Source organism: Scomber japonicus, chromosome 6 (genome assembly GCF_027409825.1).
Source record: "Scomber japonicus isolate fScoJap1 chromosome 6, fScoJap1.pri, whole genome shotgun sequence".
Taxonomy (NCBI): Eukaryota; Metazoa; Chordata; class Actinopteri; order Scombriformes; family Scombridae; genus Scomber; species Scomber japonicus.
In genome coordinates this window covers 3,946,328-3,970,677 of record NC_070583.1, presented here as the reverse complement: position 1 = coordinate 3,970,677, position 24,350 = coordinate 3,946,328, and the positions used below count along the sequence as shown (strand labels likewise).

Genomic DNA, 24,350 nt, shown 5'->3' with positions numbered 1-24,350 from the left:
GGGGGGGGGCTCTTGGAAGGAAACGGCGGAGGTTCCCCAGAGCAGGCAAACAGACGGGAGAAACAAACTAATTGATTTTGTGTTGTGGTAATATAAAGGGGGGGGGGGGGGGGGGGGCATATTTAAAACTAGCTTTCTGGGTCTATGGAAATGTATCAATGACACAAGTGCAGAGTCAGCACAACACAAAGTCAAGCTTTAATCTTCAGGTCTAATGTAAGTGACATGCTTTTACTGACTAAGTCTGAGCTCTCCACAGTTACAGAGTGTGCTTACACACACTTTACTGGCTTAAAGAGGACACACTCATATCTGGCTGTTAGCCTTCTATCATCATAGTTGATCAAATAAATGAAAATCTAATTTGTTTTGCACTTACTACTTTTCATTTCTGTCATTAAAAAGTCTGTGTATTTCATATGTAGGTACGGTTAGATACAAATGTACATAGGTATCATTCAGTGCTGCTACTTTACTTTTTCTACATGATTGTCTGTGTTTATTCTATTCATTACAGTATACACATTCCCACCTTTGGATTTCATGCTGTTCTAAGCATGTATTTGTCTCATGTCTTTGGTCCAGTCCTATAAACATGACAGTCTGTATCCATTGTTTCAAATTAAAGCCACTCTAGCATTTCATACTAGGTCTTATTTTGTCATTTGGGTGAACCAACAAGTGAAGTTTGTTCATATTTAAAGAATATTTGCTTCTGCTGCTGCTTGACTTCCACTTTGTGATAAACAAACAGACAGATATATCTCACTTTCTAACAATATCTCGCTCTCCTAACTTTCACTCTTTATATTCACAGCTTCCCACCAAAAACAAACAAACATAGAGAGCAGGACGTGAAAATGTGCAAAGCAAAAAGCTGCATTAGAAAAGCTGCTCAAGTGTTAATGTTTCCTTTTCTCTGCTTTTTTAGATCTCAAAGCAAGTTTGAACCTTTGCCAGAATGCTTAGACAAATGCACATTAACAACTGGTTGCTTACAATAGCCGCAATGGAATGAACCCAATTCCAGGCTACATCAATTACTCAAGATTACTATTTACCCTGAGAGATGAGGCTCTAACTGAATCCTTCAGGGGAGAAAGAGTGCTCAAGTGAAACCCAAATGCCCTTGAAAAGTAATATTAGTTGGCAGGCTTGAGCCCAGTGCAGCAAGGAAGAATAAACTGAAATGGAAATGAAAGGAGGGGGGGGGGGGGGGGTCCAGGATGGTCATAGCTGCTGACTGGAATTTCTAACACAGACGTAAAACTGGGACAGAAAATTCCCCTAGGTTTATTATTTACTTTAATACATTATTTATCATGTATCATATTTAGATTAAATTAGATAGTTGAACCTGACTCATGGGTAATAAGAGATGTCAGCAGAGTAATATTAAAGATATGTTTGAGGTTGTAAACAAACTGTGTCTCTACGACATAGTTTGTTCTCTAAAAAGCCCTAACAAGTTTATTTCTAAAGCTTTTCAACAATATATGTTCATGTTAGATGTTTAGGTAAAGGAGCTGGTATCAGTTTCAGATGTTTAACACTAACTAACTAACTAACTTGTATGTTATCAGTTTACTAGTAAAAGTAAGAATAAATATGTGTTCTGAGTTTGACATACCACAGAAAAGTGTGTTGTTAACCACCCTGCCAAATTTGAATGATTAAAAAAAAAATCGCCAAATATATGAAATTAGGCTTCAAAGTTGTGTAAAAATCAGCCTCTTTCTCTGCTACCAAACACTGTGGGAGTGCCCGCCGAGTCTGCTGAAACCCCGCCCCCTACCAAGTGTCACCTGTCAATCAAAGTCACCACCTCTACCAGAAACATGGACGCTACGTCTGAGAGCTTTCTGCTGCTAACTCAGCTGCTAGCTCGGCGACTAACTCAGCTAACTGGCTAACTATAGACTGTAGTAGTGGTAGTGTGCGCTGAATGTATTTATACCTCTTTTACACCTTTTTTAGAAATACATTTATGACCTATTTAATGTGTTTAGAAGAAAATGTCTGAATTCATTTTAAGTATGCTTGAAAAAACAAATAGTTCATATCACACACTGTCCTGCTGCCACATTCACTGCACTAATCTCAGTGCAATGGATCATACACATAGGGAGGAAAACAGTGTGAGCAGAAAACAAGCAGCTACCACACTGTTACAGTATATGACTTAATTCCTATGCAGAAGTAACAGGGCTGTAGCTCCTGCACAGACCAGGAGTACAGTATGTCTCCTCCTGTCACTGATTCACAGAGAAGTGATTGAAGAAGACACAGGCAGTGTGGTTGAATCCCAGTAGAGAGGATTAGCTGATTGACAGCACTCTGTCCTTCCATTCAGGCCTGTGTGGTTTTGGCATATTGATGGTTAATCAATATGGGCCTGTGATCTGATGAAGCTCCGATTTAGAACAGTAGGGGGGGGGGGGGGGGGGCAAGGTAAAGAAGCTATGAGTGAACAAAAATGAGCTCAAGTTGAACTCAGAGGAGAAATATGATTTGTGCTCTATAGATTTGTTATTTTCCTTAGACAACAAATGAGAGAGAACATCAGGCTATAGCATTTATCCAGCAATTACATTATTCATGTGTAAGCCAGGGGGGGAGTAGATAAGAACAAATGGGATAAATGTCTTCTCTATGTGTGTACAGTCACAGATTACGTACTGTTAAAACACCCCCCCACACCCCCCCCCACACACCCCCTCCAGTAAAGCAGAGAAGTGTGAAGTATGTGAAGTATCCATCTGTTTGAATTGAGCAGCTTGAAGCAGACATGAAGCTACTATGACATACCATGATAGAGGGAAACCCCAACACACCTCACCCCCCCCCCCCCCTCCCTCACAGTGTGCAGCAGTCTTACCTTCCTCTTCTTGAAGGCCTGTCTGGCCAGGTATCCTCGACAGGCTGCCTGGAACAGAGAGATGTTCCTTCTGGTCTGAACGTCTCGCTGCTCCTCCAGCCTGGACAATGTCCCTGCTCTGAAGAATACCTGAGAAGGAGGGGGGGGGGGGGCACATGGTAAGTAGAGTTTACATACAACTGCAAACATCTGACAGTTAGGGAAACAAGTTTTGTCTCCCACTTGATATTCTACAGATTTGTCAGAATGTCAATGATTTTAAAGAGATCTTCTGAGTTGAGAGAGATGTGGATATTATCAGAGTGGAAGAAAATAAAGCTACATAACCCTGTAAAGACTTTTTCACTCTCTTAACTCTGACTGTGCAGACAAATGTAGCACAGATTAGAAATTGTCCTCATTGGTACATACTATAGACTAAATCTGTTTGGATCTCTGTCTAAAATATGCTAAACCTGTTCTTCATCATTTCACACACAAGGTATTCCACATGAAATTACTACTCAATATCCAATAACTTTCATGTACTAACTAGTGAGTGGGAGTAGAACGTCTACATCCTCCATACATTTACCACCAACAACTAACCAACCAACCACCAACCAAGCTGGATCACAACTATCAGCTCATCACTGCAGTAGACTGGCTTTGATCCCTGACTGACGCATTTCCAACTTTTCTAGTTGCAAGAAAACACAAGTGGTGGTGCCATGGATGGATTACCAGGATGCACTCTCTGGGTACATGGAGCCTGGAACCATTCATTCACTGTGTGGTAAATGTCAGGCATCAAGATGCTACTGGTGTGTACACTTCCACTGAAAACAATGGATGTGGATGCTTTGACATTTCTGCTCGTCCCTCTGATGCTCTCAGCTACTCCTGAACCAGACCAGACTGCTGCTGCTTCATCTACTGCTGACCAGTGTGATCAGTGTTTAAGATGGCAGCTCAGTCCGCATCCATGCAGGAAATATGCTCTTTAGCATGTTAACATCTGAACTTTACTCTATGTAATTCAATGGATGTATGTTCAGACAGGGTCAGAGTCACAAAGCAAAGTCAAATCATCATGACAATGCTTGCTTACATACCAGACATCACATTATAACCAAAATGTGACCTGAACAAAAAACACTATTCGATCTTTTTCATTGCAATGGTTTCCTTTTTGTGACATACCTTACATCTCCAGTATGTCTTATGTTTCTCTGTGTGAACATTATGCTAGAGCCAGACCTGTTCACACTGGCAGCAAATCATTGTTCAATCCCTGTAAACATGCCAACAACCAAACAGGACAAATATTTCTTTTGGGTTAGGGTTTTGCTACAGTATGTGTTGATGGATCAGTCACAAATAAGGGCTGGCAAGATGAGCAATTCAAAAATATGTTAAAACTAGTTTTAAAAGCAGCATCAGGTTTGTTAAAATGTACATTTAGTATTTTTGTTGGTTTTATATAATTTGAAATGACATTTGCACCATTTTTTTCCAAAAGTAAGACTGAATGCTCCTGAAAATGTCAAATGGTGTAACCACAAAAGAATGACAAATATTACATATTTTATCACCTACAGTGTATTTAAGTGGACTTATACTAATAATGACTTAAATGTTTCCTGGTCTCCATGATTCTCCAGATGAAATGTAATATTTAGAACAATTGTATTCCTTTATTTAATATAAAAGTTATAATGTAAGATCATGCCAAACTAGTTGATATGGTGTTTTATTGAGAATTTACTGTTTTTAAGCAAGTTGAATTATTTGGTACAAAGTTTTAATGGTTACACCACTTAGACATTTTTGCCATAATCCTCTAATATATTCTCTCAAAATGGATTAAAAGCAGAAATTTGATGCTGGGACCACAAAAAAAGAATGTGTAGTTATTCATATGTTAATTTTCACATTTTAACCCTTTGAATTTGACTAAACCACATGGACACAAAAACCCATCACTGACCCTGATACTTTACAGTCTTACTCAGTGCAGCTTATACCATTTGTTCATTTCTTGCCTGTGCAGAGGAACTATCGCAGTGACTTTCCTGTCCTGATCACTGTAGTCTCATCCACAAAGATAACTGTGTCTTTCATCCCCTGTGCTGATGATATGGACAGCAGCAGTGCTACTTCCTGAATTCTGAAGACTTTCTGACTGTAAAAAGTGAAGCCAGGCTAACACTGGGCCCCCCCTGTAACAACCCAAATCACAATGCCTCTAACTCCTCCTAGATAATTTGTGTCTGGGGACAGACATTACTCTGTTCCTCTGCACTGAAATAGCTGGCAGCTCTTTGAGGAAGTAGATTCATTAAACAGAGTCTGAGTGACACTTTGTCCTTCAGAGGATGTGACTGCTCCTAACTCTAACTGTAATTTTCAAAATTGGCAGAGCAAAAGAGTGAGCGTGGCTTGGAGTATGGCCGGGAATGTGGATTATTGTTTAGATGTCATTGGGACCTTGTGACTTCACTATACAATAACTCTGTACTGTGTAATAAATATTTAGCCAGGCTGTGAGCAGTTTAATACTCCTTCCTCTGACACTACACACTGGGTATTTCTGAGGCTTATAATGGCCACCAAATGGAAGGCAGCATAGTTATACAGTGTTCAATACTGTTGACTTGGATGCTTTGCTTTCCTCCCAATCCCAGACACATGCAGGTTAAGTTAACTGAAGGCTCTACTTCCAGAGTAAACTAACTGTAGCTACATTCTCAAGTTAACCTGATGAACATCTGATGACAGAAACACTGTAATAAAGTGAGTATGAGTGATGAACTGGGTGCAGTTTATTTCATTTCATTTTTATTTTCACAGTCAGCGTTTTTGATCCTTTGCACCTTTTAATAAGTTTCTGCTGTGTGAGAACACTGCAGTAGTTGTTTCACTCAAAGTTAAAAAAAAGGTCACCACAAGTTAAGTTGTGATTAAAGAAAAGTGAAGGTACAGTGCTGACATTGGTAAAGGCTGCCACACTTACTCCATTTAAAAACTGTGATTTACTGATTAGGTGCATCATGCATGTCTTGGGGGAAACTTTCATACCATCAGCCATCAGCTCCCAGTACCTCCCACTCCCACTAATAACACTGAGGCTGTCCTTACTGTTTAATACCAGAAACACTGCAGATTATTGTAGAGATTGTTTGTTTATCGTATATAGTATTTTATTTTATTTTGTATTTTTTACCAGAATACTGTTGTGTCAATTTTGAATTTCCCTCTAGGGAGATCAATAATGTTTACCCTTACCTTACCTTACCCTTATGTATTCAATAGATGGCTTGTTGAACCCACTTTTGACCATGAATGAAAGACTACTACTATTATGCAGTGTGATGACCAGCAAAGGGAACAGTAAAGATCTTTAAGCTCTATTTAATCTTTAAATGATCATTAAAGCAACAGTCTTTGTAGCATTAGGTGACAGGGAGAGCTGTGGAGTGAAGCTGTAGGACTCATTGCAGACTTTTCTTTCACTTCATGAATAAAACAACCCTTCTTTCATTTCAAATTCAGGATTTGAGTGAATTTCCCCCCTCTTCTCTTGACTTCTTTGCCAAGTGGGGGTCAGGCAACATGATACTGACCAAAGTTAAACACTGTGACAAAATGGAAATTGAACAGATCTCCTGAGAGGCCGTTTATGACCAATAACTAAATTATAGTCTGAACTAAAAGCAGAAATGAACTTTGGGGTCATATGAACTAGGAGAAAGGACTGCTAACTCAACAGCCATGGACAGAAAACCCCTTTGCTCATCTACATTTACTCTAACTCACATTCCTGAAGGACTAAACCTCAGCCAAATCTGCATTTCATGTGAATTAAACATCTAATCATTGTGCAAATGATGTCATCCTGTTGAAATATGGGTTAGTTATTAGTTGCGTTGCTGCTGTTGTGGTGGCATACTTCCTGTTATCTGTGTACAGCCAAACTAGTGCGTCTTTAGGAGATGAATACCATTGTGTAATCTAAACCAAGTATTGTCACTACTATTAAAATACTTCCAATGACACGAGCTCTGGTGTTACTGCTAGTTTGTGTATACACAGTTTGGGATATTTGGTTTGTGATGGGAGCCACAAAAATATGAATCCACCATCACAACTAAATACTCCTCCAGTGGGAAATACATTCATGGACAGATGATGTCAAACTAGTCTGGGAGGAGAGAACAACATCTGGTTAACATGGACTGCTGTGCGCCTTGGAGACTCATTTGTCAGTGCAGGGATGGTTTAATGATATCAGGCAGAGACCCCCCCCCCCCCCCCCCCCCCCCACACACACACACAGTTGGCAGCAGAGCACAGGGACAGTTTGGCAGTGGGAGGCGGGTCATGTGCCAGGCAGGAGAGGACGCAGCCACCTGCACAGTCTGCACTTCATGTGTCATAGGCAGTAGTTTTTGTGTTGGATGGAAATCACTCCTGCTAAAAAAACTAAGGTTTACTATGTTGTAGCTTATCATTTCATGCTTGACAGTACAGTATGAAATGTAACTAAAAGGTTGGGTGAATGTTTGAGGGAGTTAGGATTTGTTGCCTAACCCTATCCCTCCTTCCATGGGATATATGTATTTACAGCATTTTTCATTTTAGTTCTGGTTTATTATGCTTTAACACAAACTAGGTCATATGATGTGTCCAACCTCATGTAAAGGCCAAAGTGTTCTGCATGGGCATGCTGTCTGTCACAGTCACAGTCACAGTCTATATCACTCCTCTACAATCTTCATGCTGTTTCACTCCGCTATGATCCCTTAAATAAAACTTAGAGAGGAACTGTATGAAAACTGCCAAAGATCCTGCCAACTCTCACTCACCCACTCTCCCAGCCCATCACTGAGTGAAGTGGGTATGACTGTAGGATCGGCAGTTTTAGAAAGTATCAAAAACTGTCAAACACTAGCCCCCCATATTCCAACCCCCATTTATCAGCTGTGAGAAGAAATTCAGTGCAAGAGTGAAAATTAATCTGTAGACATTTTAATCTATCTCTAAAATGTAGCTGTTGCACATGCAGCATTTTCTTAAAATGTCCAATATTTTACCTGCTATCAATGGAATTATGTCTGTAGCAGCAAATATTCAAAAACTGCAGAGTACTGAAAGTGGTTATTAAATGCCTGTTCAGACTTTTAATCTGGTTCTTCTTGGACAGTCCCTGATTTAAATCAAAATTCTGCCTAATAGTAGACTATTGGATTTAGAGCAAGGTTTTATAGAGGAGCTTATGTTAAAAACGGGAGGAAGTAGACAAATATGTTTATATGTTTTATTCAGTTACTGTAGATTTGTCAAAAGTATAATTTTGGTAAGATTTGTTTTAGAAATGAAGTTGAGAGAGGAATTCCAATCCTGCTAAATTTCGGTGACCCACCTCCCCAATTGTGACAGCTGGTAGGAGTGGTGGAGTGGCTTTATGAGCATGTGACACAGTCTGACCACTGTATTTAAAGTATATCACCAATCTGTTTATGTAACATTACAACAGTTCCTTAAACCTATATGGACTGATTTTGGCACATAGGTCCAGTGAAAACAAGTAGTGAACACAATGCTGACCTTTTACGTTGATGTGGAATTAGTAAGCAAACAGCTGCTTATTTCCACATCCAGCAGTTATGGAAAAACATCATCATTTACTTGTTTCTGTGCACCTGCTTCTGAGTCCAATATTCAGCTCCTAAGGGAAATATCTGGCTCTTCAGCTGCTAAATGCTCCACTATGTTCACCAGCTAGTCTACAGCTAACTGTGTGTGTTTGCCATTTGGTGCTGAGCAGGTAGTGAACAGTGGCTTTTAAGAGCTTTTTCTCAGAGAACAACACTATAAGAGCACTGAGTGAACCAAAACAGTCAAGTTACAGCTGGACAGCTAAACACTGAGCTGAAACTTACTATAAAGCTCCATACAGCTGAGAAGAGCTGCAGAGTCAGGTGTAGATTCATCATGAATGATGCCTCTCACATTATACATTGTTATTATATAAATGTCAATTATAGCGGCTTTTTACACTCGTCTGTCTGTCTGTCTGTCTGTCTGTCTGTCTGTCTGTCTGTCTGTCTGTAGATGCAAAAACAATAGCATGCCATGTGTTAAGCAATATTAACTAACCCTGCTATGCATTTTATTAGGAAGTGGGCTGTCAGTTCTTAATAAATTACCATATAAGTGTATACAAAATGTTCTTTCTATCGCCCAGCATTGGTTGCCAGGTAACTATTGTACTGTATGAGAGGATGTGACTGATTTATGAGTAAGTAGTGTAATAATTATAAGACTTTCTTCACTTTAATGCAGCTCATTTATGTAAAATGATTCCTACACTGCAAGAGGTGCACAGTGTAATTACACAGAGTGGCCCAGTGTGTGGGTTGGTGGCACTTTGCCTTCTTGTGTGGGTTGGTTGGACCTCCAGTAAAAAATAACATGAAACAAGTGTTGTTAGTGATGTTAATAATGTGAAAACTGTAAAATAAAAAGGTTCTGATTTGAAACTTTATCTAAACTAGTGGGGAAAACTAGCCAGCCAAGTATAGACTGACATGCACCAGTAAGGCAAGGTTAAACTCTGTGCAATATCTGCCAGGAAACTTCTCTAATTGACAGCTCAAGGCGCTCACTGTTCTTTATTTCACACACATTCATAGATCTAATTAACAAAACCATTAGTCTGTCTTTTTCCTTGTGATTAGCTGTTTTTTTTTTTACTTCAAGAGTTGGAGTCTGGCAGTGTCTGACTGCTGCTTGGCAAGGGTCAGACACAGACAGCCACAACCACCAGATCTTCTCCATAAAAAAGAAAATGACTGAAAACAAAACACAGCAGGACCAATGAAGGTGAGAATGGAAGTGCAAAGACTTGTCACTGTGGAGCAACAAAGCAGCGTGGAATATTCCATGCTCACTACACCTTTTGCTAGAAATCTGGCTGAGTGGAATGAAAAACACTTTCTAATTATCTGTTTAATTGAGACAGTCACCATGTGAAAAGACAAGAGGACTTGAAGCCAGGACTCACAACACACACCACTTCTAACATCATAAGAAAGGATTGTGTATTCTGAAGGAAAAACCTAAGGGGCTTTAGGTAAGTAACAATGTCCATGCTCTTCCTTTATATGAAGGGTCAACTGAGTTGCAAGTATATAGTGTATAGTATAGTACAGTACCATATAGTATAGCGTCGTACCATATAGTATTTTATTGTATCATACCATATAGTATAGTACAGTATAGAATAATATAGTAGGGGAGAGTGGGGTAAGTAGTGCCAATTTTTACTTAAAGTGCCCTTAAAACAAGGGGACAACAGTAATGCCTCCAACTAAGATATCTACATATAGTTTAGGATGCTGTGCATCCCTGGGAACAATTACTTTGGATCTTAAACAAACAGTTTGAGAAATATAGCTTTAGAAAAAAAAAGTGTCGGGGGCAAGTTGTGCCATTAGAGAGAATACAGTGGGGTAAATTGTGCCATTGATAATTGAAGTAAAACAGATCATTTTAATCTCACAAATGATAATGCTATGTAAAAGTAAAACAAATTCAATACAATTTACTTATAAAAACATTCGTATTGTGCTGCTAGAGGTGAAATTCTCCTCCGGAGCATAGAAGGGTTCAATGTCTCCTTTTTGTATTTGTATTTGTGTGGCATGATGGTCTAAAATTAAGAATATCACATAGTTTTAGTGATCAAATGTAAGAATACAATATACAATAACAATAAAATACAATTAAGTAATATATCATAAATAATCATAAGTTGGGTTAAGTTGTCCCAGTGGCACAACTTAACCCAGGCCTTTGGCACAAATTACCCCAGACCCACCATTTTGAAAAAAATGTATCCCCCAGCTGTTTTGAGCTAGTATCATGCTAACTGTATATACTCATGCTGTAGCTTACTAAAGCACTAAAACATGTATGAACTGTTTTCAAAGTTGTCTACAATTGTTCAAACACAGCATTAAAAAAAACTTGATCATAGAAATTTTACTTTGGAGGGCAAAAAATTGTTTTTTGAACTTAAATGTGCCAACCTCTCAAGCCAAGTGTCTCCCCTCTTCACAAGATGAGTGAAATGGATGCCTCTTCAAAAATATGTGGTCACATGAGCAACTTCTTCTATGGTTTTCTAGATAACCGGGGTGGAACTACTTACCCCTTGGCACAAATTACCCCACTCTCCCCTATAGTATTGCACCATATAGTATAGTATTGTACTGTATAGTATAGTACCGTATTGTACCGTATAGTATAGTACAGTATAGTACAGTACAGTACAGTATAGTATAGTATTGTATTGTACCATATAGTATAGCATCGTACTGTATAGTATAGTATGGTACCATATAATATTGTATTGTATTGTATCATACCACACCATATAGTACAGTATAGTACAGTATAGAATAGTATTGTATAATACAGTATAGTATAGTATAGTATAGTATTGTATTGTTTTGTTTTGTATGGAATTCTATCATATCATATCGTATCACATCATACTGTAGTATGTAGTATGTAGTATGTAGTATGTGCAGTTACAAATTTTCAAGAACTTTGGGTTTTGGTTTAGGATCAGAGATATGATTGAACAATGATTTTGGTTGAAACTAAGTGAGGTAACAGAAGTTAATACTTTCAATTCTCAAAAAAAAACTGATATTCAAATATTTACCTGTAGTTCCTAATAAAAGGCCAGGAAACACAATAGAGTAGTGGAATTGCCTGTACTATAATGACTTGCATGGTAAATCCCATCAGTACAACAACTTATGAGTCTTATCATACCAACCAATGTGTTTCTTTAAGTTTATCTTTGTATTGTTACCTTTTACTAATTGATTTAATTTCAATCTGCCTACTTTATTGATTTAATTAGGTATTGATATTTTTCTGTATGCATATACTTGTTTTTAAGCGCTCTTACTTTGCTCTTCTTTCGATTGTTGTTAAGCTACTGTCAATCAAACTCAACACTTCTTTGGAATGTCTCTCATTAAAAAAGCTTCCTGGACAGAGAGGGATTATATCCTGTAAGTAAATGGAAGGCTTTTAATACAACACATCTGTGCAAGAAGTGTGGAATTCACAGCAGCTTAAAAGCGACAGTAGAAGCATTTGGAATGAATAAGTGAGTGACTACTACTACCTTCCTCCATAGTTCAGGTCAAATCTAACCCATTTTCAACTTTCATACAACATAAAAATTGTGTTTTTCATCGGATTGCCTCAAGGCCTCACGCTATCCTCCACACCAAGCATTTGAACATAAACAATTGTTGATGGTCACATTGAGTGAATTATGAGTGGTTTAGTGTTCCTGGTCAAAAATGACCACCATAGGAAATGAATGGGTAAGACCCATCCCTATACACACACACCCATTCACCCAAACATCAAAAACCACAACTCCCTCAACCCCCACCCTTCCATCCATTCCCCCCACCCACCACTTACATTCTCCCTCCTCCCTGCCCACATTCCCCCACATGAACTACATATTTCAGACTAAACAAATAAAAGGAAAAACCAACAATTATTTTTAAGCCAAATGATAACTTTGTAAATGAAAGTTACTCATGTCAACCATTACTGTGAGACATTATTTCAAACCGAAATAACCTATACAGACCAGTCAAATTTGACTTTAAGTACTTTACCCAGACAACAGGCAAACATGGAGCAAGTGTGGAGTGTTTATATCAGCAGCAAAGGGAACAGATCAGAAAACATTGAGACTTCTTGTTCAAATGTGATGAAATAGTTATAAAACATAAAATACAATCCTGTTTCAAATAAAGCTCCACTGTTCTCTGCAGTTGAGGTTAATAAAGGTCTTGGCCATGATTTGAGAATTTCCAGCATAATGATAATGGTAACAGTTCATAGAGATATAATAAGATGAAAAGTGTGCGTGTGCATGTGTGTGACTGTACTCACCCTGCTCAGCCCCATGTGGTAGCTGCTCTTCTCCAGCTCCAAGGACTCCAGCAGCTCCTCCACCGCCTGGAAACCAGGACACAACAGTCAGTAGACGCATCAACATCAACAACAACAACAACAACAACAACACCCTGTTTGTCTGGGGCTTTACCTCTACGTGATCACATGACCTGGTAGCCCAAAGAATGCTGGCACAGTGCCATGGCAACAAACACCATTGCCCCTTAACACCAACAAACACAAACAAATACACACACACGCACACACACACACACACACACACACACACACACACACACACACACACACACACACACACACACACACACACACACACACACACACACACACACACACACCTGATTTGCCTCCAGGGACTCAAGAGCGCAAACAAACTGGAAGTGAGAAGCTTCTAGGGCCGAGTTTCAATCACGTTTCATCCATCCTGTCATCCTTTACTAGACAAACTACAGTCTGATAGTTGGGATGAAGAATTATCATATCTGATATTTTTTATATTTGGTAAAAATGTGCAACAAAGAGAGAACGACGTATTTTACCTAAGGGGCCCTTAGATGCTGCAACACTCATCATAGTCTATCATAGAAAACCATTAAAAAAGTCTTACCAGTAAAAATGCTACTATGTGACGGCAAATGCATTTCAATAACACAAGTCTATGCAAAATGACCATAAAGACAAAACCTTGATCAGCTACTTTACATGTTTAAGTTTTCAGCATCACATCCAGTACGTACATTTATCTTTTTCTGTGAACTGTGTGTGTGTGTGTGTGTGTGTGTGTGTGTGTGTGTGTGTGTGTGTGTGTGTGTGTGTGTGTGTGTGTGTGTGTGTGTGTGTGTGCGTGCGTGCGTGCGTGCGTGCGTGCGTGTGTGTGTGTGGTTTAAATCCTGCATGGTAAAGCCAGTGACAATGAAAAGAAGCTATTTAAAAAGGAAATAGATTGGACGGAAGTGTGTGTCATTGATATTACCAATATTTGACACAATGATGTGTCAAAGGAGCTAAACCAGTTTGGTTTTAAAGAAAAGGGAATCTGATCTCAGTTTGATGTCCAGAAAAGTTTTGTTAATCTGAATAACCTGCTGACTTATTTACAACCTGTCTGACTGCTCACGTTTTTCTTCTCGTCTCACTTCTTTTTAAAAATGGTAAATGGACTACACTTTTCTAGCCTTCTGACTACTCAAAGCACTTTTACACTTCACACACATTCATACACTGATAACAGGAGCTATCACACAGTGTGCCAACCTGCTCATCAAGAGGAAACTAACATTCATAAACACATTCACACATTATTGGCAGTGAAATCCAGGATATATAGACCTCAGTGAACCTTTAGGGATGAATCATTAGGATCCATAACCATTTCTGGATTCCAATGAACCTTTAGGGATAACATGAATAATAACATAAGAATAAAAAGTCCAACAAATGACATCATCACAGTTTAATCATCTAATCCTTCCTCCTACATATTAAACTGTCAAACACTAATAGTTTATTGCTTTCCCCTTAAAGAATGATTCCATGTGGCCATCATTGATATCTGTTATGATAACATTCTCTATGCATAATTGGTGAGATCTTGGAAGAAGTCAGACAGGTTATTAATACATCAACATTTTACTCAGAATATCTCAACTTTTCTGTCTGAGACGCTACAGTAGCTGTTTAGGACATTTTGGAAATAATTGCTTTGTCTTTGGCCTTTCTCTTCCAAACACAGCTGTCTGACTCAGAGGTTTTATTTACAACCTGTATGACTGACTTTGCTTTCATCAATTTTATCATTCTCAACAATGAACTTTATTAAGTAAGATGTTATTAGTGATGAGAATGGTACAAACCTCATGGTGTATCCAAACCATAAAGGGTTACCTGTGTGAGGAGCAGGCGTGTGCTCTGTAAATGTCACTGCAGTCTGTCTGTGATATTTATGTCTAAGTGAAAATTGTGTCCTTATGGTGGCACCGAAAGAAAGGTCAGGGGGTAACTAATATCATTAAAAGGGGGACTCCTCTCATTTTAAATGTCAAAGGATGTTTAATAGTCACAGGGAGCACTGGTCTACCTGTGAAGTCTACAGTTCTCCTGCATACTGTCATCATACTGTCATCATATCTGTGGCTCTGAGGAGCTTTGCCAGGTTTGAGAAAATGATTAACGTGAAATCAGTTTTTCAAATATATAAAACAGAGTCTGTGTTCAGTTAACCAGAGAGAAAAGCTCTAATCCAGGATTTTCCCTTTTTTCTTTGCCATCCTTGATATATTCATAGAAGTGCAAAGTCACTGTACAGCAGACTGTACCAAACTGTCTCATAAATCTTCTTACCAAGTGATATTGTGCACTGAAAGGCAGGACAATAGTAAGACGTAAAGTAACATAAGGAGTTGAGCCTCTCAGGGACAAGACAGTGACAGCAGTGTGTGTGTGTGTGTGTGTGTGTGTGTGTGTGTGTGTGATGTTTGGCAGGTGTACCATCTGGCTGCAGACATGGCGGCTCCATCACATGGTATAAAGAGGGACTGACAGAGCTGTGCTGCTGTCGGCCTTTTTGTTTGCCGAAGAAATTTCTCAGACAGGCTTGGGAAACCAATATTCTCTTTCTGTCACTTTCTCTTTCTCTGAAAAGCATTTCTTTCATATTATTTCTCCAATTATACACCCCTCTCTGACTCAGACCACCTCCTTTCATCCATCTTTCTTTGCTTTTCTTTCTTCTCTGATGTTCCCTCCCGATTCCGCAGAGAACCGGCTGCCATTAGTTCTTTGTGAGTGGGCTAGCCTTGCTAAGCTCATCTCCAAGGAGACTTAGGGGCAACTTTAATGCCAGTTTGTTGTGGTGTTGTAAAGAGAGGAGAGCTTAATTTCACTGATCTGCTTAATTAATCCAGTCAAATCTCCTGTGTTGACAGTGGCTACTCATTTAAATGTTCCCAAACTAGCAGGCACTCAGCCGATATGGTACTTTTTTAGATTCATAAATATCAGACAAAAAAAACATTAAATGCCCTTTCATGCAAGAAATGTGGCTCATCAGGTTGCAGAGAGCCTGGATGTTAGAGATGTTTTTCCTCCAGCAGCCACACTTCCCACTCATAAAGGCTAATCACGCCTTTGTGCAGAGCTGCTATATACTGCCTGAACAGAATGTAGAGAGCACATTAATCATATGCTCAGGGATGTTCCTAAACTGTTCTGCCTCCTATACAAAAGGAATTGAAAGATAATGAGACAAGAAAAAAAAGTGGAAAGAAAGTGGAAAGAGACAAGGGGAGGGAGAGAGTGAGAGTGAGAGTGAGAGTGAGAGTGAGAGTGAGAGTGAGAGTGAGAGTGTGAGAGAGAGAGAGAGAGAGAGAGAGAGAGAGAGAGAGAGAGAGAGAGAGAGAGAGAGAGAGAGAGAGAGAGAGAGAGAGAGAGAGAGAGAGAGAGAGAGAGAGAGAGAGAGAGAGAGAGAGAGAGAGAGAGAGAGCGTGCAAAGAAAGAGCTCTTCCCACCGCCGGTAATTAACCAGTACAGTAGCCGTATGCTGCCAGCCTGTGCAATCATAATTAATTACACACAAGAGCGCTCTTGGAGCAGGAAGAGGACAGCGGAGAGAAGAGAGCAGGAGCAGAGGGTGAGTAAAGGGATTCTATTCACGCTGGGAGATTACAATGTGAAGGGCAAGAGAAGAAATACTCATTCTCTAGACTTCACAGTTTCACCATTCTGCTGCTTTTTTTGGCTGGAATATTGCTAATCATTGATAATCAAATTTAAACCAGATGTTCATATTATTGATATGCTGTATTATTTATTTTTACAGAATACATTTATGTTTTTAATCACTGTCACACATTCTGATGTTCAGACACTGTTGATGTTAACTGGGAAAAAAACAGTGTAGTGGAGTCACATGAGGCAGAGTGTTATTGGATATGAATCTGAGGACATTAAAATAAATGAATGTTTCTTAAAGGAAGTGAGCCTTACAGTGAAGGAGGAAAGATGGCATGTTTTTGTCATTCCAATTGCTGTTTTATTGTCTGTATTCTGGAAAAACCCTACTATCAAGTATTGTGTGTGTGTCAACGACTGATCTATCTTATTCTGTGCCATAGAGCTCCATTGTTGTCTAAATATTATTAAAACACATCAGTGAGTCACACTGTTGCACTGGGCCAGAAATACTCACTGGAACACCAAATGTGGATTCATCCACCGCTGAAAATAGTCCCACACAAATGCATTATTTCCTACAACTGTTTCAGGAAGTTACTGAGCATTTAAAAATAAATAAAACTATATATTTGTAAGCTGATTTAGGATTTAGGATCTGTATCTGAAAAGTAACCAAAGCTGTTATATAAATGTAGTGGAATAGAATATACATTATTTCCCTCTGAAGTGTAGTGGAGTAGAAGTATAAAGTAGCATCAAATAGAAATACTATCTGTAATATTTGTAGTGGATGTTTGAGAACCTTTTCTTTAATGAAACCAGTCATGTGACTTATTCTACTACATCAGTAATCAGATATAATGATGCTAGCTGTGGAAAGAGAGTCATTTCCATCCTATCATCAGTCAGCCTCACTGTCCAGTCCCACACACATCCACACTGAAAAACACCAGAGCCCTGCCAAACACTCACCCTCTTCTCATCTGTGACAATATAGTGTCTGCCGTGCTTCTTTGTCAGATGCGGAGCCAGGACATCAAAGCGCCGGCGGAACTCAGAGAACACCATGTGGTCCGGGTATCCTGGAGGCAGGGAGGGAGCACAACAAAAAACACACAACACCAAGGTTAGAGGAGCATCTGCAGCTCGTGGAGAGACAATTACATGTCAACGGTTCACTTTTATTTTCAAGAGAAATATACACACACACAAAAAAAACCCACTTTAACACACTAAAAAGCTAAATACAAAGGAGTGAAGGTTTAACAGGCAGACATGTGGAGGTTACAGGGGTTTCTTAAAGACCATGTAAAGTGAATTCAGACATTTTCTTCTAAACACATTAAATAGGTCGTAAATTTATTTCTAAAAAAGGTGTAAAAAGTATTTCAACCATTTAGATTTGAATTGTGGAGCTAGGCTTCACAACCTGTGTTTCAACATTTCTGTGTTCATGATTTAGTGGGCGGGTCTGAAAATCAACCCGCCCCTGCTGCTGTAGAAGTATAAATACATTCAGCACACACTGCTGCTACTACAGTCTACAGTTAGCCAGTTAGCTGAGTTAGCCGCTGAGCTAGCAGCTGAGTTAGCAGCAGAAAGCTCTCAGACGTAGCGTCCATGTTTCTGGTAGAGGTGGTGACTTTGATTGACAGGTGACACTTGGTAGGGGGCGGGGTTTCAGCGAACTCGACGGGCACTCCCACAGCGTTTGGCAGCAGAGAAAGAGGCTGATTTTTACACAACTTTGAAGCCTAATTTCATATATTTGACGATTTTTTTAATCATTCAAATTTGGCAGGGTGGTTAACAACACACTTTTCTGTGGTATGTCAAACTCAGAACACATATTTATTCTTAATTTACACAGACTTTAAGCTGTTAGAGAAGCCCAGACAGTCAGAAAGGATCTAAAAGCAAGCACCTCTGGATGAAGAAGACATTAGACAGTAATTGGTCCTTTTGACAGCAATTGGTTGAAGTTTATTGGAAGCCTTTCAGAATCTTTATCTATGTAAAGTTAAAATCATCTCTGATTTTAACTACTGGGCAACAAAAGAAAAGTATAGTTCATATTTTATTTACACTATCAGAGACAGATGAGCCATCTCAGAGTCTGAAATGAGGTTAATCTTGCGGAACTGTGGACCATTAAAAAAAGAAAACTTTATCTCTACCTCTTTGACAGAGAGTATAGCTAAGATCAAAGTTTAATGAGCTCCATGAGAATAACAGAATAACCCCTTCAACACTTAGGGCTCTGACTTCTACATGGCAACACTGACTTTAAGAGCTTTACTACTGGACTTCCATAAAAGTTGGGGACTCACAGGAAACTTTGGTTTGGCTGCACACACACTTTCAGACACTAGTAAAAAAAGTTAACTAAAGTGCTTCAAGGTGCACAGAACTGATAAATAACGCAACAACAAACCACTAGAGTAACAGATGAGACTCTGAAGAATAGTTTGGTGCAAGGTAAGGAGTTAGAAGATGTGGAATAAATAGTGGACAACAACATTGAGGGTTTAAAAAGTATTAAAAAGATTCTTAAATGTAATCCTAAAACAAATAGAGAGTCGGTGTAATTCAGCAGAACTGGAGTGTTTCATGTTTTGTGTTTATTGAAAGTCTTGCTGCTGCTTTCTGCATCAATTTTTCCTCCCAGGCAGCTATGATGAAATGCAGTCAAGTCAAGCAGTCAAGGTGAAAGGAAATTGTGTGAATAACTTGCTCGAGTATGTTTTATGGAAGCATTGGTTTAACTTTGGCAATATTTCTGATTTGTAAATAGCAAAACTGAGCAGGACTCTTAATGTGGTGATTGAAGGTGAGGTCATGATAGGACCAAGAAGAGCCTGAAGGACACTGATGAAAACCTATTTAAAATTGTTCAGTCTTCTAAAACACTGGATCCTATATTTCTCATAACGAAAACAACAGCATATGTTCTGCTCATCTTTCTGCTTCAATTAAACATCTGTATTCTCCGAGTCCAGACAACCCTGATGGCATCACTGATATCAGATATCGAGTTCCCAATGTGAGTGGCACTAAGCATGACAAGTAAACTGATCTTAATGTGTAAAAATTGGTGGAGTGCCCCTTTAAACAGAGCTGAGCTGGTGAGGTTACCTTGTCTGTATATGCGCAGTGCATCCAGCAGCTTGGATCCCCTCAGCTGAGCTCGAAGGAGGCCCACATCCAGAGTCATGAGGCCAGAATCGGGGCTCTCTCCGTGCGTCACGCGGGGCTCGCCTCCTCCTCCCACTGCTTCCGCTTTGGGTAGCAGGCAGTGGACGAAGTGAACCCTGGACCGACGTACCATGTCAATCAGAGCATCCTAAAAACAGAAAGGAGATGAGTCAGGCACCGCTGCACCAGCTTCTGCTTTTTAACTTGTGTGTGTGTGTGTGGTTCCAACAGAGACAGAGGAGCAAAATACCTAGTGTAACAACTTTACAGTGTGGTATTATGAGGTAGACTGTAAACCCATCATCTACACAGGACATGCATATGTACTAAGGCCTGACCCAGACTGCATTTTTGGGGCTGATGTAAAGAAATTCCAATATCGATATATTGACTGAAAATCTTATATGTACAGAATTGTTTTTTGCAATGTGGTTATCTAACACTTGTGACAAAGGAGGCAGGAATAGTGGAATTTATTTGAATTTAATTATAATCTCCTATAAATAATGAAACACAATAAAAACATGTATTAACACTTACATACTGTACAGCTGTAAAAACACCTCAAATGTCTTTTACTCTGAAATTTGATGACTTTTCCTAAAGTGGGCCAAAACGCACAACAATTAAACTATTTAAATGTTATATTTTTGTATAGATGCTACAAATGTTTCTCCATTGAGGCTGTTCTGGGTCAAATTATCTCCGTATCTATGTCCATGTGTTTTAGTGAAATGAATAGTTCATAGTTTTAATAAGATTTCTTTTTATGATGTAGCAGTGAAGACTGATGGCTCTAATGGTTATACAATAAACCCCATACTTCATTTTACCTTTACATTAAATACATTTACATCATTATTGCTATGTTATATTTTCATGTCTTAGGTAAAATAGGACATGATATTGTGTGATAGATGTTTTTGGTGTAAAAGCTAAAAAACACACTCTCTCTGCTCTCTGAAACATGAATCAAGGTTAACACTGACCCAGAACATACGCAAGGGTGTAGAATATGAACAGTATGTAAAGGGTTAAACTTGAATCAAGAAAAAGGATCAAATATACATAAAATGTTGCATATCGGATAACATATATACCGATAGCGATTTATATGTGATAATATACATTTATATGTATAATATACAATATCAGCTGATAATATCAGCTGACTGATATATTATACTGATATATTAGAATAAAACTAAATCTCCTCTGATTCTAATCTGTACCTAAACTCAGGAAAATGGCTGATTGTTTCTGTTCTCATTTCGCAGTTTAAAGTTTAAAATTGTTAAGCTCAGTGTGTGTGTGTGTGTGTGTGTGTGTGTGTGTGTGTGTGTGTGTGTGTGTGTGTGTGAGGTCACATGAGGCTACAGATGTTCATACACTGCCATTCTCACAAGACGTGAAAATGTTACTTTAGGCACTCGAGAAGGTTTATAAAGAGTCAGTCTCTCACTCTGTGCCACACCTTCAGCTCCCTTGTGCCCCCTTAACCCCAGAGCAGTGTTTCAGCTTCAGTACACCACAATATACAGATTTTAATAGTTGCTGGAATATAATCTTCATCCCTCTGGCACCCTCCTCTTCCTCTTCCACTCACCACTTGGAGTTTGACCTGGATACACAGGCTCTTCTTCTTGACAGCAGCCACTCCTGTGGTGAAGGTCTTCCTCATGCTGGTGGCTCTTCGCAGGGCGAGCTGGGAGCTTCCCTCCAGACCGGCGATGGAGCCCGACAACACGGTGGCCCCGCTGGCCCGGCCCATAAACAGCCCACTGATGTTCTTCCTGTAGTAATGGATGGATGGATTCAACTACAGCATGAACATGACCAACTGCATATGTTTTTCCTCCTCACTGCATCAGTCAGTGATTGATACTTCATAATAAAGGCAGCTAATCTGACTGCATTAGTGGCATATTCTCCTGTCTGGAGACCCATATGCTGGCAGGCTGCTCCCTGCATCATTTGGCTCACTGTGTTGCCTGCTGCTGCTCTCACACTGTGGAGCTCACATTCACTAAAATCCTTACAGGGATGAAATTTGATTGACATTACATGCTATTTGCAACAAAGCAGTTATTGTAAAAGAAAATAAAAAGGCTTCTGAATACAAAGCTAATCATGGATTTGTCTTTGGTGCACAGTCGGGTTGATCATACATTACTCAGAAAAGATAAATTAGCCGAATAATCAGTAATTATACAAACAATGCTGTGTATTAAAATTTCTATAATTGCATTTAATGTGATGTGACATTCAGAGGAGAGAGACTCATGTTTGAGAAATCTGGGATTGTATCTGATTGCTGTATTTATTTATGTTTTAGCTGTAATTCAGAAATGTTTGTGAGTTTAAAGTGAAGTGAAATAGAATATGAACAGTATGTGAGGGTTAAAATAGTAATGGACCATAAAATAATGAGTAAATCATTTTAATTCATTTTTATCATCTCCACTTTATTATTGCTGCCTTACAGCCTGATAAATGGCATCTTCTTTCTAATACTGATTTATATGGTAGTATTCTTTCCATTCACCTCCACTGTATGTGATGGGAAACCCTAAAACCTGGACAACAAAGCACGGATAATTAACTAGGTGAGTGAGATTTTTTTGGGTGAATCAACCCTTTAATGACGAATTACTGACTTAATAATACACAAGCATCTTCTTTACTCCAGTTAGATGGTGTATGTGACTGCTGACAGATATATGAAATATGAAATAATAATCCAGGGATACAGTGTGTGGTGACTCATCATTATGCTCCTCCACAGACTACTTTGTGAAGAATAGTAAGTAAATCACTCTTACTTCTGGGAGTCTTGCAGCAGCGTAGCAGCATTCTGGGCAGCAGGGTTGTGTTTGGCATGGCTCAACCAACCCTGAGCATTGTACTCCACCCAGTCTGTCCCATGGCTGTGTCCCAACAGGAAGAGGTGGGGCTTCTCTCCTCGCAGCAGCAGACTGGCCCCAGCTACACACACAGGAATTATTTGCATTATTCTACATACAGTTTAACCTCCTGCGGTCTTGCAGGTGCTCTGTAGTGAACACATGTACAGTACTCACCCTTGTTTTCTGCCTGTGAAGAGCCATAGTAGCTGAAGAGCCTCTCCAGCATGGTTTCCTCTGATCCTCCAGGATGCACCGCTTCCTCCTCCATCAGCCACAGGAGGCCTCGAGCTTCATCAGTTCTGGCCAGAGTACGCACCTGCAGCACATACCAACAGTCACTAACATCCATCACTATTTCTTTGCTGGGTGACACTCTATGGAAAACATCCTGAGATGAAAGACGGACGTGTGTACACATCACTGTGCAGATATGACATAAATATCATACACATTCACAAAACAGAGAACTCAGTTCATGCTCTTATTGTCTGTAAGCATTGTGCTCTATGGCTCTCTCCACTGTTAATAGTCTATTGATAGAGTGGCTGGCTGAAATTAGCGTGCTTGTCAGAGATCAGCTTCTCTAAATAAGGAGGTGGAACGTCTGCAACGCCTGATGAAAAGCAGAAGGTTAACTGACTCTAGAAGCCTTTCAAAGTCAAAGCGGAGACACTGCATTGTACTGCTAAAACCTAATTAGCTGCTGAGGTGCAATCTGTGTCCTCTTCACAGATAAATGCTAAATAAGGTTGTTGGGATCAAACATTTCCCTCTAGTAACAAAGCTTGGCTGCTTGTTAAACACTGCTGAGTCAGTGTCTGCACAAATAGTTACAAATGACTTTTATTGAATCAGATGTAGCATTAAGCTTTGGTTAGGTTGGATACAGGTGTGCTCACCTTAAATCTCAGTTTAACCCTCATGTTGTCCTCAAGTCAAGGATGGAAGGAAGGAAGGAAGGAAGGAATGAAGGAAGGAAGGAAGGAAGGATGGAGGAAAGAAGGCAGGAAGGAAGGAAGGAAGGAAGGAAGGAAGGAAGGAAGGAAGGAAGGAAGGAAGGAAGGAAGGAAGGAAGGAAGGAAGGAAGGAAGGAAGGAAGGAAGGAAGGAACAGTCAAAACAGATGGGGTGAATTTGACCCAGGAGGACGACAGGAAGGTTAACTAGCTCTAGCTATGAGCACGGTTTATGACATCACAACTAGTCTGGAGCCAATCATGGTCCAAGCAGGAGACATTGTGTGTCCAGCAGGAATATTTCTGACATGAAATATATTTATGTATTTATAGATTCAGAATCAATCTATAACAGGAGGAAGATATTTCATTTGAAGGATTTTCTTTATGGAAAAACTATACGAGACAAATGGTTACTCACAGCAGAGTCTTTTATACATTATAAACCTGTGCTGCTAAATGAACAGTGTCATGACAGCTTGTTGTGAAGGAAGCTGAATAAACTCATAACAATAATCATCATCATCATCATCATCATCATCATCATCATAATACGTTTCATTTTGTCCTTTGAACTCTCTCTGCGTCAATCACAATCTTTCCTTCTTTACTTTATATTTGATGGATTTTTGTGAACATTGTTGAAATGCAACTGACACTTGAACATGGAATACATTTATTGTTCATAATTATCATTTATATTTGTGCATATAAGAACATCTCATTTGAATGGCTTTGA

At 39.3% G+C, this 24,350-nt stretch overlaps 1 protein-coding gene across 3 annotated transcripts in view; it reads right to left on the bottom strand.

Annotated features, from left to right (window-relative positions):
• myo18ab (myosin XVIIIA b) overlaps positions 1-24,350 on the bottom strand; it is a 145,184-nt gene that overhangs the window by 54,866 nt on the left and 65,968 nt on the right. For all 3 annotated transcript variants that reach the window (XM_053321307.1, XM_053321310.1, XM_053321308.1), the window contains 7 exons: positions 22,831-22,972; positions 22,573-22,735; positions 21,357-21,543; positions 19,691-19,898; positions 17,528-17,637; positions 12,860-12,925; positions 2,879-3,007 (listed from right to left, as the gene is read on the bottom strand). In XM_053321307.1, the coding sequence (XP_053177282.1) occupies positions 2,879-3,007; positions 12,860-12,925; positions 17,528-17,637; positions 19,691-19,898; positions 21,357-21,543; positions 22,573-22,735; positions 22,831-22,972 (1,005 nt within the window). The remainder of the gene's footprint in view (positions 1-2,878; positions 3,008-12,859; positions 12,926-17,527; positions 17,638-19,690; positions 19,899-21,356; positions 21,544-22,572; positions 22,736-22,830; positions 22,973-24,350) is intronic.